At 35.0% G+C, this 20,605-nt stretch overlaps 1 protein-coding gene across 11 annotated transcripts in view; it reads left to right on the top strand.

Annotated features, from left to right (window-relative positions):
• C10H12orf50 (chromosome 10 C12orf50 homolog) overlaps positions 1–20,605 on the top strand; it is a 50,045-nt gene that overhangs the window by 12,487 nt on the left and 16,953 nt on the right. For 9 of the 11 annotated variants that reach the window (XM_054442064.2, XM_054442062.2, XM_054442071.1 and 6 more), the window contains one exon: positions 20,203–20,358. The exons of the other annotated variants lie outside the window; for them this stretch is intronic. In XM_054442064.2, coding sequence (XP_054298039.1) covers positions 20,203–20,358 — 156 coding nt within the window. The remainder of the gene's footprint in view (positions 1–20,202; positions 20,359–20,605) is intronic. 11 annotated transcript variants of the gene reach the window in all.

Genomic DNA, 20,605 nt, shown 5'->3' with positions numbered 1-20,605 from the left:
GGCCCTATGCAAGTCCAAAATCCAGCAGGGCAGACAAATCTTAAAGCTCAAAATGATCTCCTTTGACTCCAGGTCTCACATCCAGGTCCCACTGAAGCAAAAGGTGGGGTCCCATGGTCTTGGGTTGCTCTGCCCCTGTGGCTTTGCAAGGTATAACCCCTGCTCCTGGCTGCTTTCATTGGCTGGTGTTAAGTGTCTGTGGCTTTTCCAGGCACACGGTGCAAGCTGTCAGTGAATCTACCCATTCTGGGGTCTAGAGAACAGTGGCCCTCTTCTCACAGCTCCACTAAGCAGTGCTCCAGTAGGGACTTTGTGTGGCAGTTCTGGCCCCACATTTCCCTTCCACACTGCCCTAGCAGAGGTTCTTCATGAGGGCCCTGCCCCTGCAACAAACTTTTGCCTGGGTCTCCAGGCATTTCCACATGCCCTCTGAAATCTAGGCAGAGGTTCCCAAACCCCAATGCTTAAATTCTGTGCTCTTGCAGTCTCAACACCACATGGAAGCTGCCAAGGCTTGGGGCCTGCACCCCCTGAAACCACAGCCTGAGCTGTATCTTGGCCCCTTTCAGCCATGATTGGAGTGACTGGGACACAGGGCACCAAGTCCATAGGCTGCACACAGCATGGGGACCCTGGGCCCAGCCCATGAAACCATTTTGTCCTCCTAGGTCTCTGGGCATGTGATAGGAGGGGCTGCCAAGAAGGTCCCTGACATACATTGGAGACATTTTCCCCATTATCTTGGGGATTGACATTTGGCTTCTTGTTAATTATGAAAATTTCTGCAGCCAGCTTGAATTTCCCCTCAGAAGATAGGATTTTCTTTTGTATCTTATTGTCAGGCTGCAAATTTTCCAAACTTTTATGCTCTGTTTTCTTTTCAGAACTGAATGCCTTTAACAGCACCCAAGTCACCTCTTGAATGCTTTGCTGCTTGGAAATTTCTTCTGCCATATACCTTAAATTATCTTTCTTAAATTCAAAGTTCCACAAATCTCTAGGGAAGGGGTAAAGTGCTGCCAGTCTCTTTGCTAAAACTTAATAAGAGTCACCTTTGCTTTAGTTCCCAACAAGTTCCTCATCTCTAACTGAGAATACCTCAGCCTGGATTTCATTGTCCATATCATTATCAGCATTTTGGTCAAAGCCATTCAACAAGTATCTAGGAGGTTCCAAACTTTCCCACATTTTTCTGTGTTCTTCTGAGCCCTTCAAACTGTTCCAACCTCTGCCTGTTACCCAGTTCCAAAGTTGCTTCCACATTTTTGGGTATCTTTCCAGCAGTGCTCCACTCTACTGGCACCAGTTTACTGTATTAGTCTGTTTTCATGCTGCAGATAAAGACATACTTGAGACCAGGCAATTTACAAAAGAAAGAGATTTAATGGACTTACAGTTCCACATGGCTGGGGAGGCCTCATAATCATGGTGAAAGGCAAGGAGGAGCAAGTCACATCTTACATGTATGGCAGCAGGCAAAGAGAGAGAGCTTGTGCAGGGAAACTCTTGTTTTTAAAACTGTCAGATCTCATGAGACTTATTCACTATCATGAGAACAGCACAGAAAAGACCAGCCCTCGTGATTCAATTATGTCCCACCGGGTTCCTTCCATGATATGTGGGAATTTGGGAAGTTACAATTCAAGATGAGATTTGGGTGGGGACATAGTCAAACTATATCACACACCCATATGCTTGCTTGCTCTACTCAAATTACACTGTATACTTGCTTTTCCTAGTGCATATTAGCATGTTCCTGCTTTAGGGGCTTTGTGCAAAACACTCTTCCCTCAATATCTTCATGGCAAACTTCATTATTTCTTCACAGCCTTGCTACAATATGTTTTACATAAGACTATTCTGAACACTGTATTTGAAATGTAGTCAGCCTTCCCATGCATGCCTTACACACTTCCAAACTTCCTTGCCTTGTTCTACTTTCTTATTGCCATACTCCCAATGATTTCTCAGATACAATATAATTTACTGGTTTAATATGTCTATTGTTTGTTGTGTGACTCCTCCCTATAGAATGAAAGTACCATAAAAGCAAGAATCTTTATTTTGTTCACTGATGAATCTCAAGCACCTAACATAGCCACATAGTATTGGCTCTCACATAGTTGCCAGTTCTACTCTGGGAATCCATGAACAGCATTTATTTATGTTAAATCTGTTAACAATTTTCCCACTGCTTGACACATTTCTGTACTCTAGGAAAAAGGATTCAATTTCCAGACTGCAGATAAACTAACAAGCTCAGTTGAAATATGTATTGAACTACTGCATTGCCTCTTTATTTGGAAATATTTCAGTACCTCAGAAGATATAATTTGATTCCTGGCAGACCTAATATTTCCTATGATATTTCCAGGAACATCTATCTACCAATGCCCATAATAACCAAAACTGGGGCCCTAAATCTTTTCATCTTAGACAAAGATTAAATTATAAAGTAATACCTTTGTGAATATCCACCTTTATGAGTGTCAGTAAATGCATATGATTAATTGATAAATTTAGGGTGAGGTTATTACAAACCATTTCATAGCAAACTGTTACTGGCTAAGTATAGGTTCATACAGAACATTGTACAATGTGTGTAATTTTGTCTCAGGTTAAAATAAGATAAAATTCAGATATTTAAATGTGCAACCTGTGAAACTTTAGGGCTTCTGCTTGATGAATTGAGACCTGTCACATAGTCCATATTAAGTAGATGAGTTGGAGCCACAGCAGTGCTATCTAAATCACCAGCTGTGTTCTTCCAGTATGAGGCACTTGCCAAAGGCAATTTCTTATTAGATGATTTGCCATTGTATGTTATCTTTAAGCTCTGAGTGCAATTATCAGGAGTCCTACATTTTTTTGTCTAGGGGTATAAAACTGCCAGTTACTCTTTTTGCAATTTAAACTTCAACCTGCTAGTGAATTTTAAAAGGTTTTGGACTCTTTTAAAAGATATTTTATTTACATGTTTATAAACCATGGAATTTTAAAAGACAACATAATCTCTCTGGTTATCATTTCTAAGTTTAAAAGCAAATAGCTGCTAAACCAATTGAGAATGCTAAGAAAACATAATTCTGTTAATATTTACCATAAGAATTCCCTAGACATTTTCTGAGTACAGTTCGTACTTTTTTGCAAGCCTGGTAGGCACTTACTCTTTCTCCTATGGTATGCATTAGAGGTTAGTGTACTCTCTTAGACAAACTATTGTTTTAAAAAAGTTCTTATATTTTGCTGAAGAAAAATTTGTTCCAAACACAGTAGCTAGCTTGAACATGGAAATTGCTTGAACATGGAAATTGCTCACCTTTCCTTGGCTAGTTGCCACTTTATTCTGTAATGAACAATTGAATAGGATCATTTGATTTTTATTAATCCTAGGTCAGTGTCCAGTGATGCCTTGGACAACTGATTTGACCACTTTAAATTAAACTTTGGTCAGCTTTCTTTAGAATGTCTAGCCTCTGTGTTTATTATCTGCCTTTTATTTGAAGTCTTGAAAAGCCACTTGCTAATACATTGTTTTTAAATAATTTAATAAACACTTTGACTTGAATATTTGAGTCAGTACACACAGACTAATTTTTGTGTGTGTGTGTGTTTTAGAAAAGAAGACAATTCATAACGGTTATAAGGATAAAAGTTCTTCAGCTTAGTTCTTTCCTCTCTGGGGAAGGAAGAGAGGGGTAAGAAAATGCCATAGCACACCAAATGGTAGCCCCTGGGATAATTTGTGTTGGGTGGGAGATTCTTTATCCTGACTACATATTGCGTCTGTTCTCATCCAAGGTCCAAAGAACATCAAAACCTACAAGAAAATAAAGGCAGGAACTCAAATATTACTTCTTCAGGCTTAACATTTGTTAGTCATGTTTAAGACCTCCACATCTTGCTTTTTAGGACTGTATAAACTTGCAGTTTAATTATGGCTTTTAAAAATGAAGTGGAGTTATAAGAGATTAGAAAATCGCATGCCCAGTGTTTTAGAATAATCTGTTAAGTGTACTACACGTGGCAGCACTATGCTGAGTAGTTTTCATGCCTAACTTTATTTAATCATCATAAAAACTGGCCTAATAGATACAGTTAGTCTCCCGATTTTACAGATGAAGAAAATGAGGTCCATAGAGGCCAAATATCTTAGGCAAGATAATATCTCTCATAAGTGGCAGTTTCTGAATTCAAACATAGTGCTGTCTGACTCTAAAAGTATCTCAGCCAGGCGCGGTGGCTCACACCTGTAATCCCAGCACTTTGGGAGGCCGAGGCGGGCAGATCATGAGGTCAGGAGATCGAGACCATCCTGGCTCATACGGTGAAACTCGTCTCTACCAAAAATACAAAAATTAGCCGGACGTAGTGGCAGATGCCTGTAGTCCCAGCTACTCAGGAGGCTGAGGCAGGAGAATGGCATGAACCTGGGAGGCGGAGCTTGCAGTGAGCCAAAATCGTGCCACTGCACTCCAGCCTGGGTGACAGAGCGAGACTCCATCTCTAAAAATAAATAAATAAATAAATAAAAATAAAAATAAGTATCTCACAAAAATCAGACATAACATTTAAAGTATACTCCAGTGCTTTTTGTCATTTGAATGACCCATGCATCAGACCTCCTGATCTGTCTTCTGCCTTCTGAGGGGCTAATTCTATTCCACTCTACCCCATAGACTTCTTTTCAAAGCTATTAACGTTTTTTATATTTAATAGAAGACTGCCTTTCCCCTTTAATTTACAGTATAGAGTGAGATATTCTAGCACTTCTGAGTTACGTGTACTTCCATTAAATAAGGCTTCTTTTCTCTTTCTCAATTTATATTTCCCTGTCTTTTCTGAAACTTGTTCTCTTATATCACGTGGAGCTCAGAAGCCCAGATACCCCATCTGATGTTTGTCTCACCCACAGGCTCTCAGTTCTGGCTCCACATTAGAATTACCTGGGGAGCTTAAAACAACAACCACCGAAAACCAAACAGTTCTCAGCCACCACTTAGACCACCAATTAAACTGATGCTTCATTATACTTTTGTTTTCCCCCCACCTTTTTAAGACATTTTGTAACTTACAGAAAATTTGCAAGAATAGTTCAGTGAACACCACCTGTCCATGTATTCTTCACCTGTCTTCACCAATTAACATTTTGTCACATTTACTTTCTCTTTTTTCTTTACTGTATTTACATACCTGCATGTAAGGTACAAATATACATTTCTTTATTTTTGTTTTTTTGGAACCATTTGGGAGTTAGTTGCAAATATCCTCACGCTTCATTGCTAAATACTTCAGCATGTACCTTCTAAGTTCAAGAGCATTCTCCTATATAACTGCACATGACTATCATATATAGGGAATTTAACATGATAGAATCAACAATGTGTAATATTCAATCTGTATCAAATTTTCCTAATTGTCCAATAATACTTGTAATAGCAATGCTTCCTCAAAATTTAGTATTTATAGGAATCACCTGACAATCTTGTTTAAACTGCTGTCTGATTCAGTATATCTGGGCTGGAGCCTGAGGTTCTGAATTTCTAATAAGCTCATAGTTTCTTGGGACCAAGCGTTGAGTAGAGCAGCCTTAAAATTGTTAGTTTTATTTTTTCCTCCATCCAATTTACAATTAAGCATCATTCATTGCAATTGGTTGTCATGTCTCTTTATTTAATCTCTTTTTAAAAATCTGATGTCTCTTTAAAAAAATTATCAGGATTTTTTTTTTCTTCCTTGTCATATACATGTGTCTTTTTTGGAGACAGACAGGATCTTGCTCTGTTGCCCAGGCCAGAGTGCAGTGGTGTGAACACAGCTCACTGCTTCCTTGACCTCCTGGGCCCAAGTGATCCTCTCACCTCAGCCTCCTGAGTAGCTGGCACCACAGGCTCATGACACCATGCCTGACTAATTTTGTAATTTTTGGTAGAGATGGGATCTCGCCATATTATCTAGGCTGGTCTCCACTCCTGGATTCAAGCAATTTACTCACCTTGGCCTCCCAAAGTGCTAGGATTACAGGCATGAACCACTGCACCCTTCCCCATGTCATATACATTTTAAAAGAGTTCAGGTTAGTTGCTTTGTAGGATATCTTTTAAATTGGGGATTTGTTCATTTATTTCCTCCTAATTACTTTTAGATTAAATTTTTTTTGGCAAAAATAGTACAAAGAAGATCAGTCAGTTATTTTAAAATTTACACAAGTGTTGTATAGATTTGCCCTGATGCCCTAACCAAACTATTCCATGGAGGTGCTCTTAAAGAATTAGTGAAAAGGGAAGAAAAATAATTTGTGAAGAACCTCTGCTCTGTGAATTTTACAAAAATTAGCATTTCTTGTACTCTTTGAAGGACAAGAGAAGGACAGTGCCCAATTCCTGTGAGTCTAAATAAAAACAACTTGTTTAGTTATAAATAATTTGTTTATACAAAAGGCTCTTTTCACCTACGTGTTTTGTATTGCATGTGTATTCTAGCTATGGAGGTATTTATGGGAGTAGGAAATACTGCATTATGATTGCGTTTATGACATCTGTTTAAAAAAAACTGAATTTGTTTTGAAAATTGACAAAGCATAGAAAGTAGATGTTCATGTATGAAAGGCCCTGGCGTGATGTGATATAGTGGTCTCTCATAAGTACTCCCTTGTGGAGACTCCCTTGGTCATAAAGAGTGGAGTAGTGCTAAATGTTTTAACTGGCTCGTTTCCCCCACCTTGCTCCCCTACCCCAAAAAACAAATGGGAAAAAATCCAAAACAAAACAGCTCTGGTGGTTCACATTTGCCAGTTGCCATGAAGCAAATATTTTCTCTACGGCCAATTTCAAGCTGTAAATGTGACATCAGTAGGCTTGCAAAATTCCTGGAAATTTGCCAGTTCTACGTGCTTATCTGAGCCTACTCCAGTATATTACTGGTTTTAAGGAGAGAAACCCAACTCAATTCGATTTAAGGGAAAACTGGAATTCTTGGCTTATATAATTAAAGAGATTAGGGACAGAACTGACCTCAGACCCAGCTGGATCCGTGTTTCCTTCACCAACCCTTGGTTCTGAGCTAGTTGTCCTTCTCTATGTACTATAGTTACTCCAGAAGCTCCAGAACTAGATTTTGGAAGCAGAATAGGCAAAGATTAAGAATAGTAGCTCTAGCTCAGATTAGCTTGAAATATCGACCTACCACATATTTGCCACTGTAAACCTGGGCAACTTAATGTCTCTCTGGCCCAATTTCTTCGTCTGTATGGTAGAGATAGTAATAGTACCTGCACTGGGTTTTAGACATTTAACAGATTAATACTCAATTGTTTATAATTCTTGGCAAAGAGTGAGTAATCAGTGTTATCATTATCATCATCATTCTAAATTAATCTCAGAAGAAGTAAGTCCTTCTGCAACTAAAGCCCAAGTATTGAATCTCATCTAATGGTGTAGAAAATGTGCTCATCCCTAACAGTTGTTCAAGCTAGGGGATGAGCTAATCTTTGGGTCCCAGGGGTCATCCTCACTCACACTAAGTTGATTGAAAATGGGAAAAAGGTTATTCCCTTAAAAAAAAACTCTGATATACTTTACCTAAAATAAGAGAAATAAAATGATTACAGGACAAGCAAAAATAATAGGTAATCACTACATAATGTTAAAAAAAATACATCTTTCAGAAGAATCATATGAAATATATATGATCACCCCAAAGTTGATCATAGTGACATGAAGATATGCTTTTGGTAGAAAAATCAAGGTGACAAACATTATCTATGTGTAAATTCATGGAAAGTACATTATAGTAGTTTCTTAAAATGCAAAGGCCTTTGGTATTTGTGATCTCGTAGGAAAGTTGCTCAAATCAATGAAGATATAATAACATGTGTCAAATTCAGCACACTTTTGTTTCAACCATTGTAGAGAGGAAAACTTAACCAGTATCTGAAGTTTTACTGCATTACTTGGTTGTCAAGTAATGCACTTGAATTATTTATTTCATATTTCTAATTGGGTAGTTTCTGTTAACTGTATGTGCTCTTTGCTATCCTATCTCTTTCTCCTTCTGATATGTATTTAAACACATTAAATAGAAAGATGTGATGAGCAGTGGTCTTTATTTTTGATGAAATATCCACAACATTTTTGATTAAATTTTTTCATTATAAGTTTAGTTGAAATGGTGTAATTTTCAACATTTTATCAATATTGACTTTAAAAGTAAAAATTTTCTCATTATAAATGTAATGACATCTTACCATAATGATTCCATACTTATCATCTATTTTAAAAATACAAGAATAATAATCTCAATGAAAATTAAACAGGTTCTAAGACTTACATGGAAGTGCAAAGAGCCAGAAATAGTCAAGAGATGCTTGAAGAAGAGCAAAATAATAGAACTTGTTCAACCAGATTTCAAGGCCTATGAAATGATAGAGATTAAGAAAGTCTAGCATTGGCCACAGGCTAAACAAATTGGTGAGTGGGACAGAGTAGATGGAAACAGACCTTTCCATAGATGGACACTTGATTTGTTAGGTGAACATGATAACCACTACATTATGGAAATGGGTTGGACACTTGATTTGTAATAGGTAGCATGGATGAGTAATGGGTGGTCTTTTCAGTTAATGAGGGAGAAATGGACTTCTCTCTCACACAATAGATACAAATCAATTTGAGGTCAATTATTGATCAAAATGTAAAAGGCCAATATTTAAGTACTTCAAAAGATAATAAGGTCACAAAATTTTGACCATTTCAGAGAATATGAATAAATTTGGCTGCATTGAAATTAAAATTTGTATTTATCAAAAACACCATAAAAAAGGTAAAAAGATAAACCACCAAATAAGATAATATTTGCAGCATGTGTGCTTATGTGACTCCAGGGAAAGACCTGAAGTCAATACTTGAATACAAATCAACAAGGAAGGCCAGAGAACCTAATGGAATAGGTTTCTCTGTTTTACCGCTATTGAGATTTTGGACTGGATACTTCTTTGTTGTTGGAGCCTATCTTATGTATCGTAGATTGTTTAGCAGCATCTTTAGCTTCTACCTACTAGATTCTAATAGAACTCTCCTCGTTGTAACAACCAAAAATGTATCCAGACATTGTCAAATATTTCCTAGTAGGTAGGGAGTAAAATTGTCTCTGCTTGAGAACCGCTATCATAGAACAATAAACAGAAAGCATATAAACAGGCATTTGAAAAGGAAGAAATTAAAAGGTAAACAAACAAGATGATCTGTCTTATTAATAGTTAGGGAAATCCAAACAGAAAGCACTTTGAGATATAATATACCCATATTATTGGCAAATATTAAAAATTCTATCAATTGTTGGTGAAGACAAAGAACATTAGGAATTCTTGTGCACTGTAGAAGGATATATAAATGGATACAAGTACTTTGGAAAACAGCCTAACATTATCTTGTCCAGTTAAAATTATGCATAACTTAGGACCAAGCAATTCCACTTTTGAAGCATATATCCTAGAGAAATCCATTACCATGTACATCTGGATACATGTATTAAATACAAGAATGCACATAACAGCAGTTTGTAATGGCCAAAGGCTAGAAACAGTCAAATGTGCAACAACAGTGGAATGCATAAAGTGTGGTACATTCATTCAATACTAGACAGTGATGAAAATAGGAGAAACAGGTGAGTAAGGATGTATTTAACAGATAAAAAGTGAAAGAAGGCAAGAAAGAATAGATATGGCTTAATTCTATGTATAAAATGTTCAAAATTAAGCAAAATTAAACTTTATGTTTAGGGATGCACACTTGGCAGTGAGATCATAAGAACAAACAAAAAGTGATTACAATAGGTTAGGATGAAGATACCTATTGTGGGTATGGGGAAGGAAAATTGTATGAACGAAGAGGATGTTTAGGAGGATATTATTACATGACTTAGGTGTTGGCTTTGTGATACTTGTTACAATATGTATTTTATAGTTTCTGTACTTTTCTGTGCATGTGTTATATTTCACAGTTTTAAATAGGTAAAAAATGCTTAAGCAAACAATTCTTTATTTAAGAATTATACAAATAATTATTTATATTAAGAAACAATTCTTTATTTCCTTCTCTTAAAACTATTGCCACTTAGGACTATTCACAATAGCAAAGACATGGGAATCAAGCTACATGCCCAACAATGATAGATTGGATAAAGAAAATGTGGTATTAATATATATACACCATAGAATACCGTGCAGCCATAAAAAAGAATGAGATCATATTCTTTGCAGGGACACGGATAGAGCTGGAGGCCATCATCCTTAGCAAACTAATGCAGTAACAAAAAAACAAATACTGCATGTTCTGACTTACAAATGGGAGCTAAATGATGAGAAAAATGGACACATAGAGGGGAACAACACACACTGGGGTCTACCAGAGGGTAGAGGGTTGGAGGAGGGAGAGGATCAGGAAAAATAACTGATGAGTACTAGGCTTAATACCTGGGCGATGAAATAATCTGTACAACAAACCCCCATGGTACAAGTTTACCTATATAACAAACCTGCACGTGTACCCCTGAACTGAAAAGAAAAGACTAAAAAAAAGCTATTGCTGTTTAACTTTCTTCACATATTTTTACCCTAACCTAATATTTTTATGCTTGAGTTTATTGATCATCTATTAAAATTAATATAACAAAAATATATATAAATTTAAATTTTCATTTTTTTTAATGATGATAAGGTTCTACTTTTAAAGCCATATGGTCTTTAACATGCCTTTAGGATTGAATTATTATTACAATTATCACTGGCATTTAATTTATTAAAACAACATAATTACATTACAAATATTGATAATTATTGCACATCAAAGTACAATTATATAAGAAAATTATCTCTTAATTAGATGAATTGATAATCAAAATTATTCTTATCTGTTTATAAAACAAAAAAAGGTATATATTGCTGCCATGGCTTGTTTGTATTCCTCCAAAATCCATGTTGAATATGAATAGGATTAAGGCCCTCATAAAAGAGGCTTCACACAGGGCTTGGCCCTTTTTGCCCTTTTGCCCTTCTGCCTTCTTCTTCTATGTGAGGACACAGCATTTATCCCCTCCAGAGGGCACAGTAACAAGGCACCATCTCGGAAGCAGGGAGTCCTCAATAGAGACCAAGGCTGCCGGTGCCTTGACCTTGGATTTCTCAACCTCCAGAACTGTGATAAATAAATTTCTTTTGTTAATAAATTACCCAGATATTTTGTCACAGCAGCACAAATGGACTAAGACACTTACTAAAAACTAATGTTCAGAACGAGCAGGTTGTTCTAATATTTGCTAAGTCAGTTACAATGTAGTAAACATTTTATAAACTGAAATAATATGAGGACTTGCTTCAATTAGAAGATTTCACAATATTATAAAAGAGGTTTTCACTATCTCAGTTGGAAGATTTTATTTGAAAATTGTATCTATGGGTTTTTTTCTAAGATATTGTGAACAATTTGGCAAACTTGTAAATAATTCTACTTGCATTTAAAAAATTGTGATGACTAGATTACTTTCAGAATGATGTTGTGAAGAATTCCATGAACCTGTTCCCTAGTGAAATAACCATTGATTTCAATGGTTGATGAAAATTATATGTTAAAAATGTTTCCAAGTGTTAAGAAATTGTCCTAAGGGCATACAGCAAATGAAATCGTATTAATTCAATAAAATCTACTAAAGCCAGTAAAAATGGCAAGTCAGTTGTATTGGAACTACCACCCACTCCTTTCACCACCTCCCTGTTTAGTGTGACAGAAGCTCTAATCTGAATGGATACAGCCAAGAACACAGAGCTCTTTCTATGTCCAGCTTCCAGTCAAGAACTATAGTACCTTTCTGGGGGGAGAAAGCTGCTAACATTTCTCATCCTCTCCAATTCCCAACTCCATGTTGCTAGAGCTCTATTTTTCAGGCTTGAATCTTGTTTTCATCCAGCCCCACGCATAAAGCAAAAGTTCTATCCCACGTGCAGCAGGCTAGGAATAACAGGACCTCAATTACCTTTGCCTCAGATGGAGCATAGATAGAGGTCCCATGCCAGCAGGCACAAGTTGTAAACACCAGAAATTACCACTCCTGCTTTGTGCCCTAATTTTAAAACGGGGCATCACTCCAAAAGAATTAAGTGACTGTCCTTGCTCTTAGCATTAGCACTGAGATTTTGTGCAGGCAGAGAGTAGAAAATTCTGAAGTTCTCCAAAAGAGAACTGAATTTATTTGGAATAGAACATAGTGTGGGGAAGTTTAAGATTATGGACGCTCTGAAAACAATGGTGATTGGGGATAAGCAATTAAGAGGAGGCTAGTAGCTCCATGAGAGCAGCAAACTAAACTGTAAACCAGCTAGAAGTTTACCAAAGACAATCCGGTAAAGAGACAGTTAAAAAGAGTTCTTCTGGGCCGGGCACGGTGGCTCACGCCTGTAATCCCAGCACTTTGGGAGACCGAGGTGGGCGGATCACGAGGTCAGGAGATCGAGACCATCCTGGCTAACACGGTGAAACCCTGTCTCTACTGAAAATACAAACAATTAGCCAGGCATGGTGGCCGGCCCCTGTAGTCCCAGCTACTGGGGAGGCTGAGGCAGGAGAATGGCGTGAACCCGGGAGGCGGAGCTTGCAGTGAGCCAAGATAGCGCCACTGCACTCCAGCCCGGGCGACACAGTGAGACTCCATCTCAAATAAATAAATAAATAAATAAATAAATAAATAAATAAATAAAATAAAAAGAGTTTTTTTGGGATTGGAACAAACTTGAAAGATTGGCCTTGAAGCTTAGCTCTGCAAAGGAGTCAGAATTTACTTGGGTTAAACTGTGGAGCAATTCATGCCCTAGTGCATTGATGAAAACAATGGAGCATTACACCAGCAATGAATGGAGGCTAACATCTCAGTGTGATACCAACAGAGGTGGACAGCTTAACAGAGAAACCAGGGAATGGGGCAAAATGAGCCCTGCTAAAGCCCGTGTTATCCCTGTTAACTGCGGACATGCCAAGGCTACATCCTCTGAGGAATGACAACAGAGGCTGCATATTGTGGGAGAAAATAAATTTTACTAAAATATTCCAACAAAGTCACTCAAAAATTAAAAAGCAAACAACAAGCTTCAGGTTTAGGATGAGAAGTCAATATTCAGAGTTGCTACAATATATTATCACAAATGTTGAGTTTTCCATAAAAATTATAAGACATGCAAAGAAACAGAAAAGTATAATCCACATACAGAAATAAAGGAGGCAACAGAATGCCTATGAGAGGGTTGTGATGTTCAATTATGCATTGATTTTTTTTTTTAACTTTTATTTTGACTTCAGGGGTACAGGTTTGTTTGTGCAAGTTTGTTCTAAAGATAAATTGCATGTCCTGGGGTCTGATGTACATATTATTTCATCACCCAGATTATAAGCATAGTACCTGATAGGTAGTTTTTCAATCCTCACCTTCCTCTCACCCTCCACCCTCAAGTTGGCCCCAGTGTCTGTTCTTCCTTTCTTTGTGTCCATGTGTACTCAATGTTTAGCTCCCACTCGCAAGTGAGAAGGTGCAGTGTTTTGTTTTCTATTACTGTGTCAGTTTGCTTAGGATAATGGCCTCCAGCTCCGTTCATGTTGCTGCAAAGGACATTATCTCATTCTTTTTTATGGCTGTGTGGTATTTCATGGTGTATATGTGCCACATTTTCTTTATCCAGTCTACCATTGTTGGGCATTTAGGTTGACTCCATGCCTTTGCTATTGTGAATAGTGCTGTGATGAACATACACATGCATGTGTCTTCATGGTAGACTGTATATACCCAATAATGGGATTGCTGGGTCAAATGGTATTTCTGTTTTAAGTTCTTTGAGAAATTGCCAAACTGCTCTCCACAATGGCTGAACTAATTTTACATTCCCACTAGTAGCGTATAAGCATTCCTTTTTTCTGCAGCCTCGCCACCATCTGTTATTTTTTTAGCTTTTTAATAATAGCCATTCTGATTAGTGTGAGATAGTATCTTATTACGGTTTTGAGTTGCATTTCTCTAATGATTAGTGATGATGAACATTTTTTCGTATGCTTGTTGGCTGCATATATGTCTTCTTTTGAAAAGTGTTCATGAGCAGACAATGATTTAAAGCAGTAATTATAATACGTCCAAAGACCTAAACTCCTGTGTAAAGAAGTAAAGAACGGTATTATGACCACATCTCAACAATAGAGACTATCAATGGATAAAAACTATGAAAAAACCCTAACAGATTGAAATTTTGGAGTTGAACACACAATATCTGAAATGGGAAAAAAATACTATAAGGGATAAAGGGTAGATTTGAGAACTGCAAAAGGAAGAATCTATAAATTTGAAGATAAATCAACAGAGATTATACAATCTGAAAAACCAAGAGAAAAATAAATGAAAAAAAGATGAACAAAGCCTAAGAGAAATATGAGGCAATTTACCAAAATGTAAGGAAAGAAAAAATAATGGCTGAAATTCCCCAAATTTAATTAAAAAATTAATCTGCATATACAAGAAGCTCAACAAACTCTAAGTTAGATATACACAAATATATCTGCAGCCAGACACATCATAAGAAAAAAGATAAATACCAGTGATAAAAGCAAATTCTGGAGAACAACAAGATAAAAATGTTTTATTGCACATAATAGAACCCCAGTATGATTAACAGCTACCTTCCCATCAGAAACAATATAGGCAGTATTCACTATAGACTGAAAGAAAAAAAACTGTGGCAATCAAGAATCTTTGTCCAGAAAACTAGTTTTAAATGCTGTATTTCAAAAATAAAAAGGCAAATAAAGACATTCAAAGAAAACAAAAACTGAGAGAATTTGTTGCCAGTTTGTCCACCTTAAAAGAAATACTAAAGGAAAACTTTCAGGTGGAAAACAAGTGACCTGAGTCAGTATTTCAAATCCATATGAAGAAACAAAGTATGCTGATAAAGGTAGTTGTGTAACTATAAAAGTATCATAAGGGCATATTTCTTTTCCTTCTATAATCTGATTTTAAAATTTTATAAAACAATATATAAAATTATATTTTTTTAGTCTGTTACATTTAGAAATGTAATATATTTAACGATAGCCACACAAAAGAGGCAGATGGAAGCAAAACTGTATGATGACAAAGAAATGACACCAGATAGTAACACAAATCCATAGGAACAAATGACGAGAATTAGAAATTATAAATAAAAAGGTTAACAGTCTCTGTTTATAGAACAAACTATAAATACCTACTTGATCTTTTTCCCCTCTTAGCTCCTTTAAGAAACATATAATTATCTTAAGTAATAATTATAACAATGTATTACCGGGTTTGTCATGTATAGAAATGTAATATATGTTACAATAGTAGCACAGAAAGGAGGAAGAGGGCATAGAGCTATATAAGAGTAACCTCTTATATCTATCTCACTGGTGTTAAATTAGTATAAAAGTGAAATAGATTCTGATGTTAAGAAGCATATAGTAAGCCATAGAGCAACCTAAGAAAATACTATAAAAAATGAAGAATGATTAAAGGAATTTAATATTATACTAGAAAATATTCATCAGTGTAAAAGAAAGAGAAACAGCAGAACATGAAACGTATAGAAAACAAAGTAAAATAGTGTACCTAAATCCAACTATATCAATAATTACATTAAATGTGAATGGGTTAAAAAATTCAATCAAAAGGCAGAGATTGTGAGAATAAAATTAAAGATAAAACTATATGCTGTCTACAGAAAACACTTTTTAAATTCAATAGCCCAAACAAGCTGAAAATAAAAGAATGGAAAATATATACCATGCAAACATATTATAAACAAGAAAATAAAAGACTTGAATAACTGTAAAGCAACTAGACCTAACAGACATCAGCAAAACACTCCATTTAACAATTGTAAAATACACATTTTTCTCTAGTGCACAAGAAACATTTTCCAGTATAGATCACATTCTAGGTGATAAGATAAGCCTGAATAAATTTAAAATGATTGAAATTGTGCAGTGTATGTTTTCTGAATATAATGGTTTTAAAAGTTGAGAGAAAAATATTGGGACATTCACAAATATATGGAAATTAAATAGCACACATGTAAATAACCAAGAAATTACAAGAAAATTACAAGGGTACTCAGCCAATACTTTGTGTTTAGTAAAAGTAAAACATAGCATACCAAAACTCATGGCATGTAAGTAAAGCAGTGCTTAGAAGAATATAAGTTGTAAATGCCTATATATTTTTTAAAAATCTCAAATAGATAACCTAGGCTTATACCTTATGACACTGGAAAAAGAAAAGCACATTAAATCTAAAGCAAACAGAATGAAGCACATAATGAAAATTAAAGCAGAAATTAATGAACTAGAGAATATGAATAAAGAAAACCAATAGAGAAAGTCAGGGAAAGCAAAAGTTGGTTATTTGATAAAATCAGGAAAATTAAAATTCTTTAACTTGACTGACAAAGAAAAAAAGAGATAGGTTGAAATTACTAAAATCAGAAATAAAAAATGAGACATAATTCCCAATATTACGAAAATAAAAAGAATTAAAAGGGAATAATGTGGACAACTATATTTCAACAAATTAGATAACTTATATAAAATAGACAAATTTCTAGAAAGACACAAACTACCATCACTGACTCTAGAAAAAAAGAAAAAAATTGAATACATCTATAGGAATAAGGAGATTGATTGGGTATTTAAAAACATTGCCACAATTAAAATCTGGGCTCAGATGGCTCCAATATTGAATTGTAACCAACATTTAAAGAAAAATTAGTACGAATTTGTCACAAATTCTTCCAAAAAAAAAAGATGATGCAACACTTTCCAACTCATGTCTATGAGATGTTCTAAGACATTACACGAAAACTACAGACCAAACTTTTCCTATGAATATAAACACTGAAAAATACTCAACAAAACTCGATTACACTAAATCTGACAGCTTTAAAATGGGATTGTATTCCATAACTGAGATTAACCCAGAAACAAGGTTGGTTTAACTTCCCAAAATCAATTTCTGTAATAATAATAATAATAATAATAATAATAATAATAATAATATACCCATAATAATATAATAAAAAGCAAAAGACACATGATCATCTTAACAGATGAATAAAAAACAGTTGATAAAAATTTGACACACATACATTATAAAAAATATTCCACAAACTAGAAACAGAAGAAAACTTCTTCAACCTGATAAAGAATATATATGAAAAATCCACAGCTGACAGCATACTTGATGAAATACTGAAAGCTTTACCCCTAAGATTGGGAAGAAGACAAGGGTGTTCATTCTTGTCATTTGTAGTCAAGACAGGGAAATTGTTGCAACATCATCAGCTGAAAGGCTTCTATGTTGGAAAGAAAGAGCAACATTATCTCTATTTGCATATGGCATGATCTTTTATTTAGAAAATTCTAGGAATCTAAAAATTATTAGAAATAAGTTTAGCAACATTGCAGGACACAATATTAATATGCAGTAATGAATTGTGTTTCTTTACAGTAGCAGTGAACAAACTGAAAGTGAAATGAAAAAAATCCCACTTACAATAGCATCAAAGAGGAAAAAATATTTAGGAATTAATTTAACATAAGATGTGCAAAGTTTATATTCAAAAACTACAAAAGATTGTTGAAAGAAATTAAAGAAAACCTTGAAAAACAGAGATATCCTTGTTCATAGATTGACTTTGTGGTTGGTATGCCAGTATTCTCCAAATTGATCCACAGGTTCAACGTAGAACTTATCAAAATCCCAATGGATTTATTTGCAGAAATTGAGAAGTTGATTCTAAAATTTATATGGAAATTTAAGAGACCCAGAATAGTGAAAAAAAATCAGGAAAATGGAAACCAAATTTGGAGGACTTACACTTCCTGATTTCAAAATCTACGAGTTACTACAAAACTGAAGTAATCAAGACTATTTGGACTAGCATAAAAATTGATCTATATGTCATTGAGACAGGATTGTAAGACCAGAAATAAACTGTTATATGAATCAGTTTATGCTCAATTGATTTTCAACAAGGGCGTATAGATCATTCAATGGGGAAAAGAATAGTATTTTCAACAAATGGTGCTAAGACAACTAGATAGCCACATGCAAAGTAATTAAGTAGCACAACTGCATCACATCATAAACAAAAATTAACTCAAAATGGATCAAAGAACAATATTCCATTTTGGAACATTGGATCACTTTAAAAAGGAAATCCACACCCATTAACAGTTACCCCTCATTTCTTTCCAATGAAACATTGGATCACTCCAAAAAACAAACTCACACTCATTAAGAGTTACTCCTCATTTTTTTTCCAATTCCCAAAACCTACACAGTCACTACTTTACTTCTTGTTTCTATAAATATATCTATTTTTGATATTTTGTTTAAATGGAATCATACAATATGTTATTTTTTGTGAATGACTTTTTCCTCTTAGCATGTTTTCAAAATTCATCCATACTTTCACATGCAATAGTACTTTATTACTTTTTATAGCCAAATAGCACTCCATTCTATGGATTTGCCACATTTTATTTATCCATTTATCAGAGAATGGAAATTTAGGTTGTTTCCACTTTTTGATTATTATAAATAATGTTGATATAAACATTTGTGTACAAATGATTACATTTGTATAATATAGACATATATTTTCACATCTCTTGGTATGTAGCTAAAAATGGAACAGATAGGACATATGATGGCTCCATATCTAACCTTTTGAGGAACTGCCAAATTGTTTTCTTAAGTAGCTGCAACATTTTTCATTCCCAACTGCAGTGTACGAAGATTCCAGTTTCTTCACATCCTTGACAACACTTGTTATTGTCTTTTTAGTAAAAAAATTAATCATTGTAATCATTGTAGTATGAAGTGATATCTCATTTGGTTTTGTTTGTTTTTGTTTTTGTTTTGAAACAGAGTCTTGCTCTGTTGTTCAGGCTAGAGTGCAGTGGCATGATCTTGGCTAAATGCAGCCTTAACTTCTCAGGCTTAAGTGATGCTTCCACCTCACCTCCTGAGTAGCTGGGACTACAGGTGTGCGCCATCACACTTGGCTAATTTTTGTATTTTTTTGTAGAGATAGGGTTTCGCCATGTTGCCCAGGCTGGATCTTATTTATTCTTTCTGTGTCACCTTGGGGTTCTGAGTGTTTCTTCATTATCTGGCTGAGAGGGCTGGGAACTGCTTTCCAGCAAAATCTGGGACCTTGTTGGCAGGTGTTATCATGGCTCACCTCCATGTGCCAGGGGGCTGGCTATTTTTCATTGACTGCTTTTTCTTTTGGTGTCATATCTAAAAAACTTTGCGTGACCTAAGGGTTCTTCTATGATTTTTATAGCTTCAGCTCTTTCATTTTGTTCTTAGATCCACTTTGCATGAATTTTTGTTTCTAATGTGATGAAGTTGTGCAACTTAATTACTTTGCATGTGGCAATCTAGTCGTCCCAGCAACATTTGTTGAAAATACTATTCTTTCCCCCATTGAATGGTCTGTGTACCCTTTTTGAAAATCAGTTGAGCATAAATTGATTCACATGAAGATTTAGTTCTGGTCTTGCAGTCCTATTCCAATGATACATCGATCTACTTTTATTTTTATGCTAGTCCAGATAGTCTTGATTACTTTAGTTTTGTAGTAATGTCCATATAAATGTTAGAATCAGCTTCTCAATTTTTGCAAATAAGTCCATTGGGATTTTGATAAGAGTTGTATCATACCTATAGATTAATTTGGAAAATATTGCCATACCGACTACAAATCAATCCATAAACAAGGATATCTTTCCATTTCAACATTTCTTTAACTTCTTTCAGCAATATTTTTATTTCATTGAAATAAGATAAAAATCTTTTTCAATATATATATTTTCAGAATCTTTTTCAGAATATAAATTTTGCACATCTTATGTTAAAATTAATTCCTAAATATTTTTTTCTCTTTGATGCTATTGTAAGTGGGATTATTTTTCGTTTCATTTTCAGTTTAATCATTGCTAGTGTGTAGAAACACAATTCACTAGTGTATTATTATTGTACACATTTTAAAATAATATATAGTTAGTTAGGAGGGCAATGATTGATTATTAAATCTACTTATCATCACATATATCTTGAACAGACTGAAATGTTGCATTTTCTCTGCAGATATCACACTACAGAAAGAAATTCAGGAAGGAATTCCACTCCAGACCCAGAGTCAGGAACCTCTGAAACTTCAGGAAAATATATCACGACCCATCCACCATCCTTTAGTTTTAAAAACTAATTTTGAGGAAGAAGAGGAAGTAGATGAACAAAATGGTTAGTAGACCTTTTTTCAGGTCTACAATGCACATTCAAAAACCTCACATTTTCTACATATGTGTTTAACTGTAAAGGTTTATGATGTAATATATAAGGCAGATTTTGCTGAGAAAATAACTATAATTGTATTAAACAAATTTAATTCATTATGTTCTAATTTGCTACATATTTATGATGTATTGGATTGGAAAGTTTTTGTTGTATGATGGCTGGGAGACAGATCTGATGCTTAAGTATATATAGG

The sequence above is a fragment of the Pongo pygmaeus genome, chromosome 10 (assembly GCF_028885625.2).
Source record: "Pongo pygmaeus isolate AG05252 chromosome 10, NHGRI_mPonPyg2-v2.0_pri, whole genome shotgun sequence".
NCBI classification, from domain to species: Eukaryota; Metazoa; Chordata; class Mammalia; order Primates; family Hominidae; genus Pongo; species Pongo pygmaeus.
The sequence above is the reverse complement of the archived record's forward strand: the minus strand, read 5'-3'. Positions and strand labels throughout refer to the sequence as shown.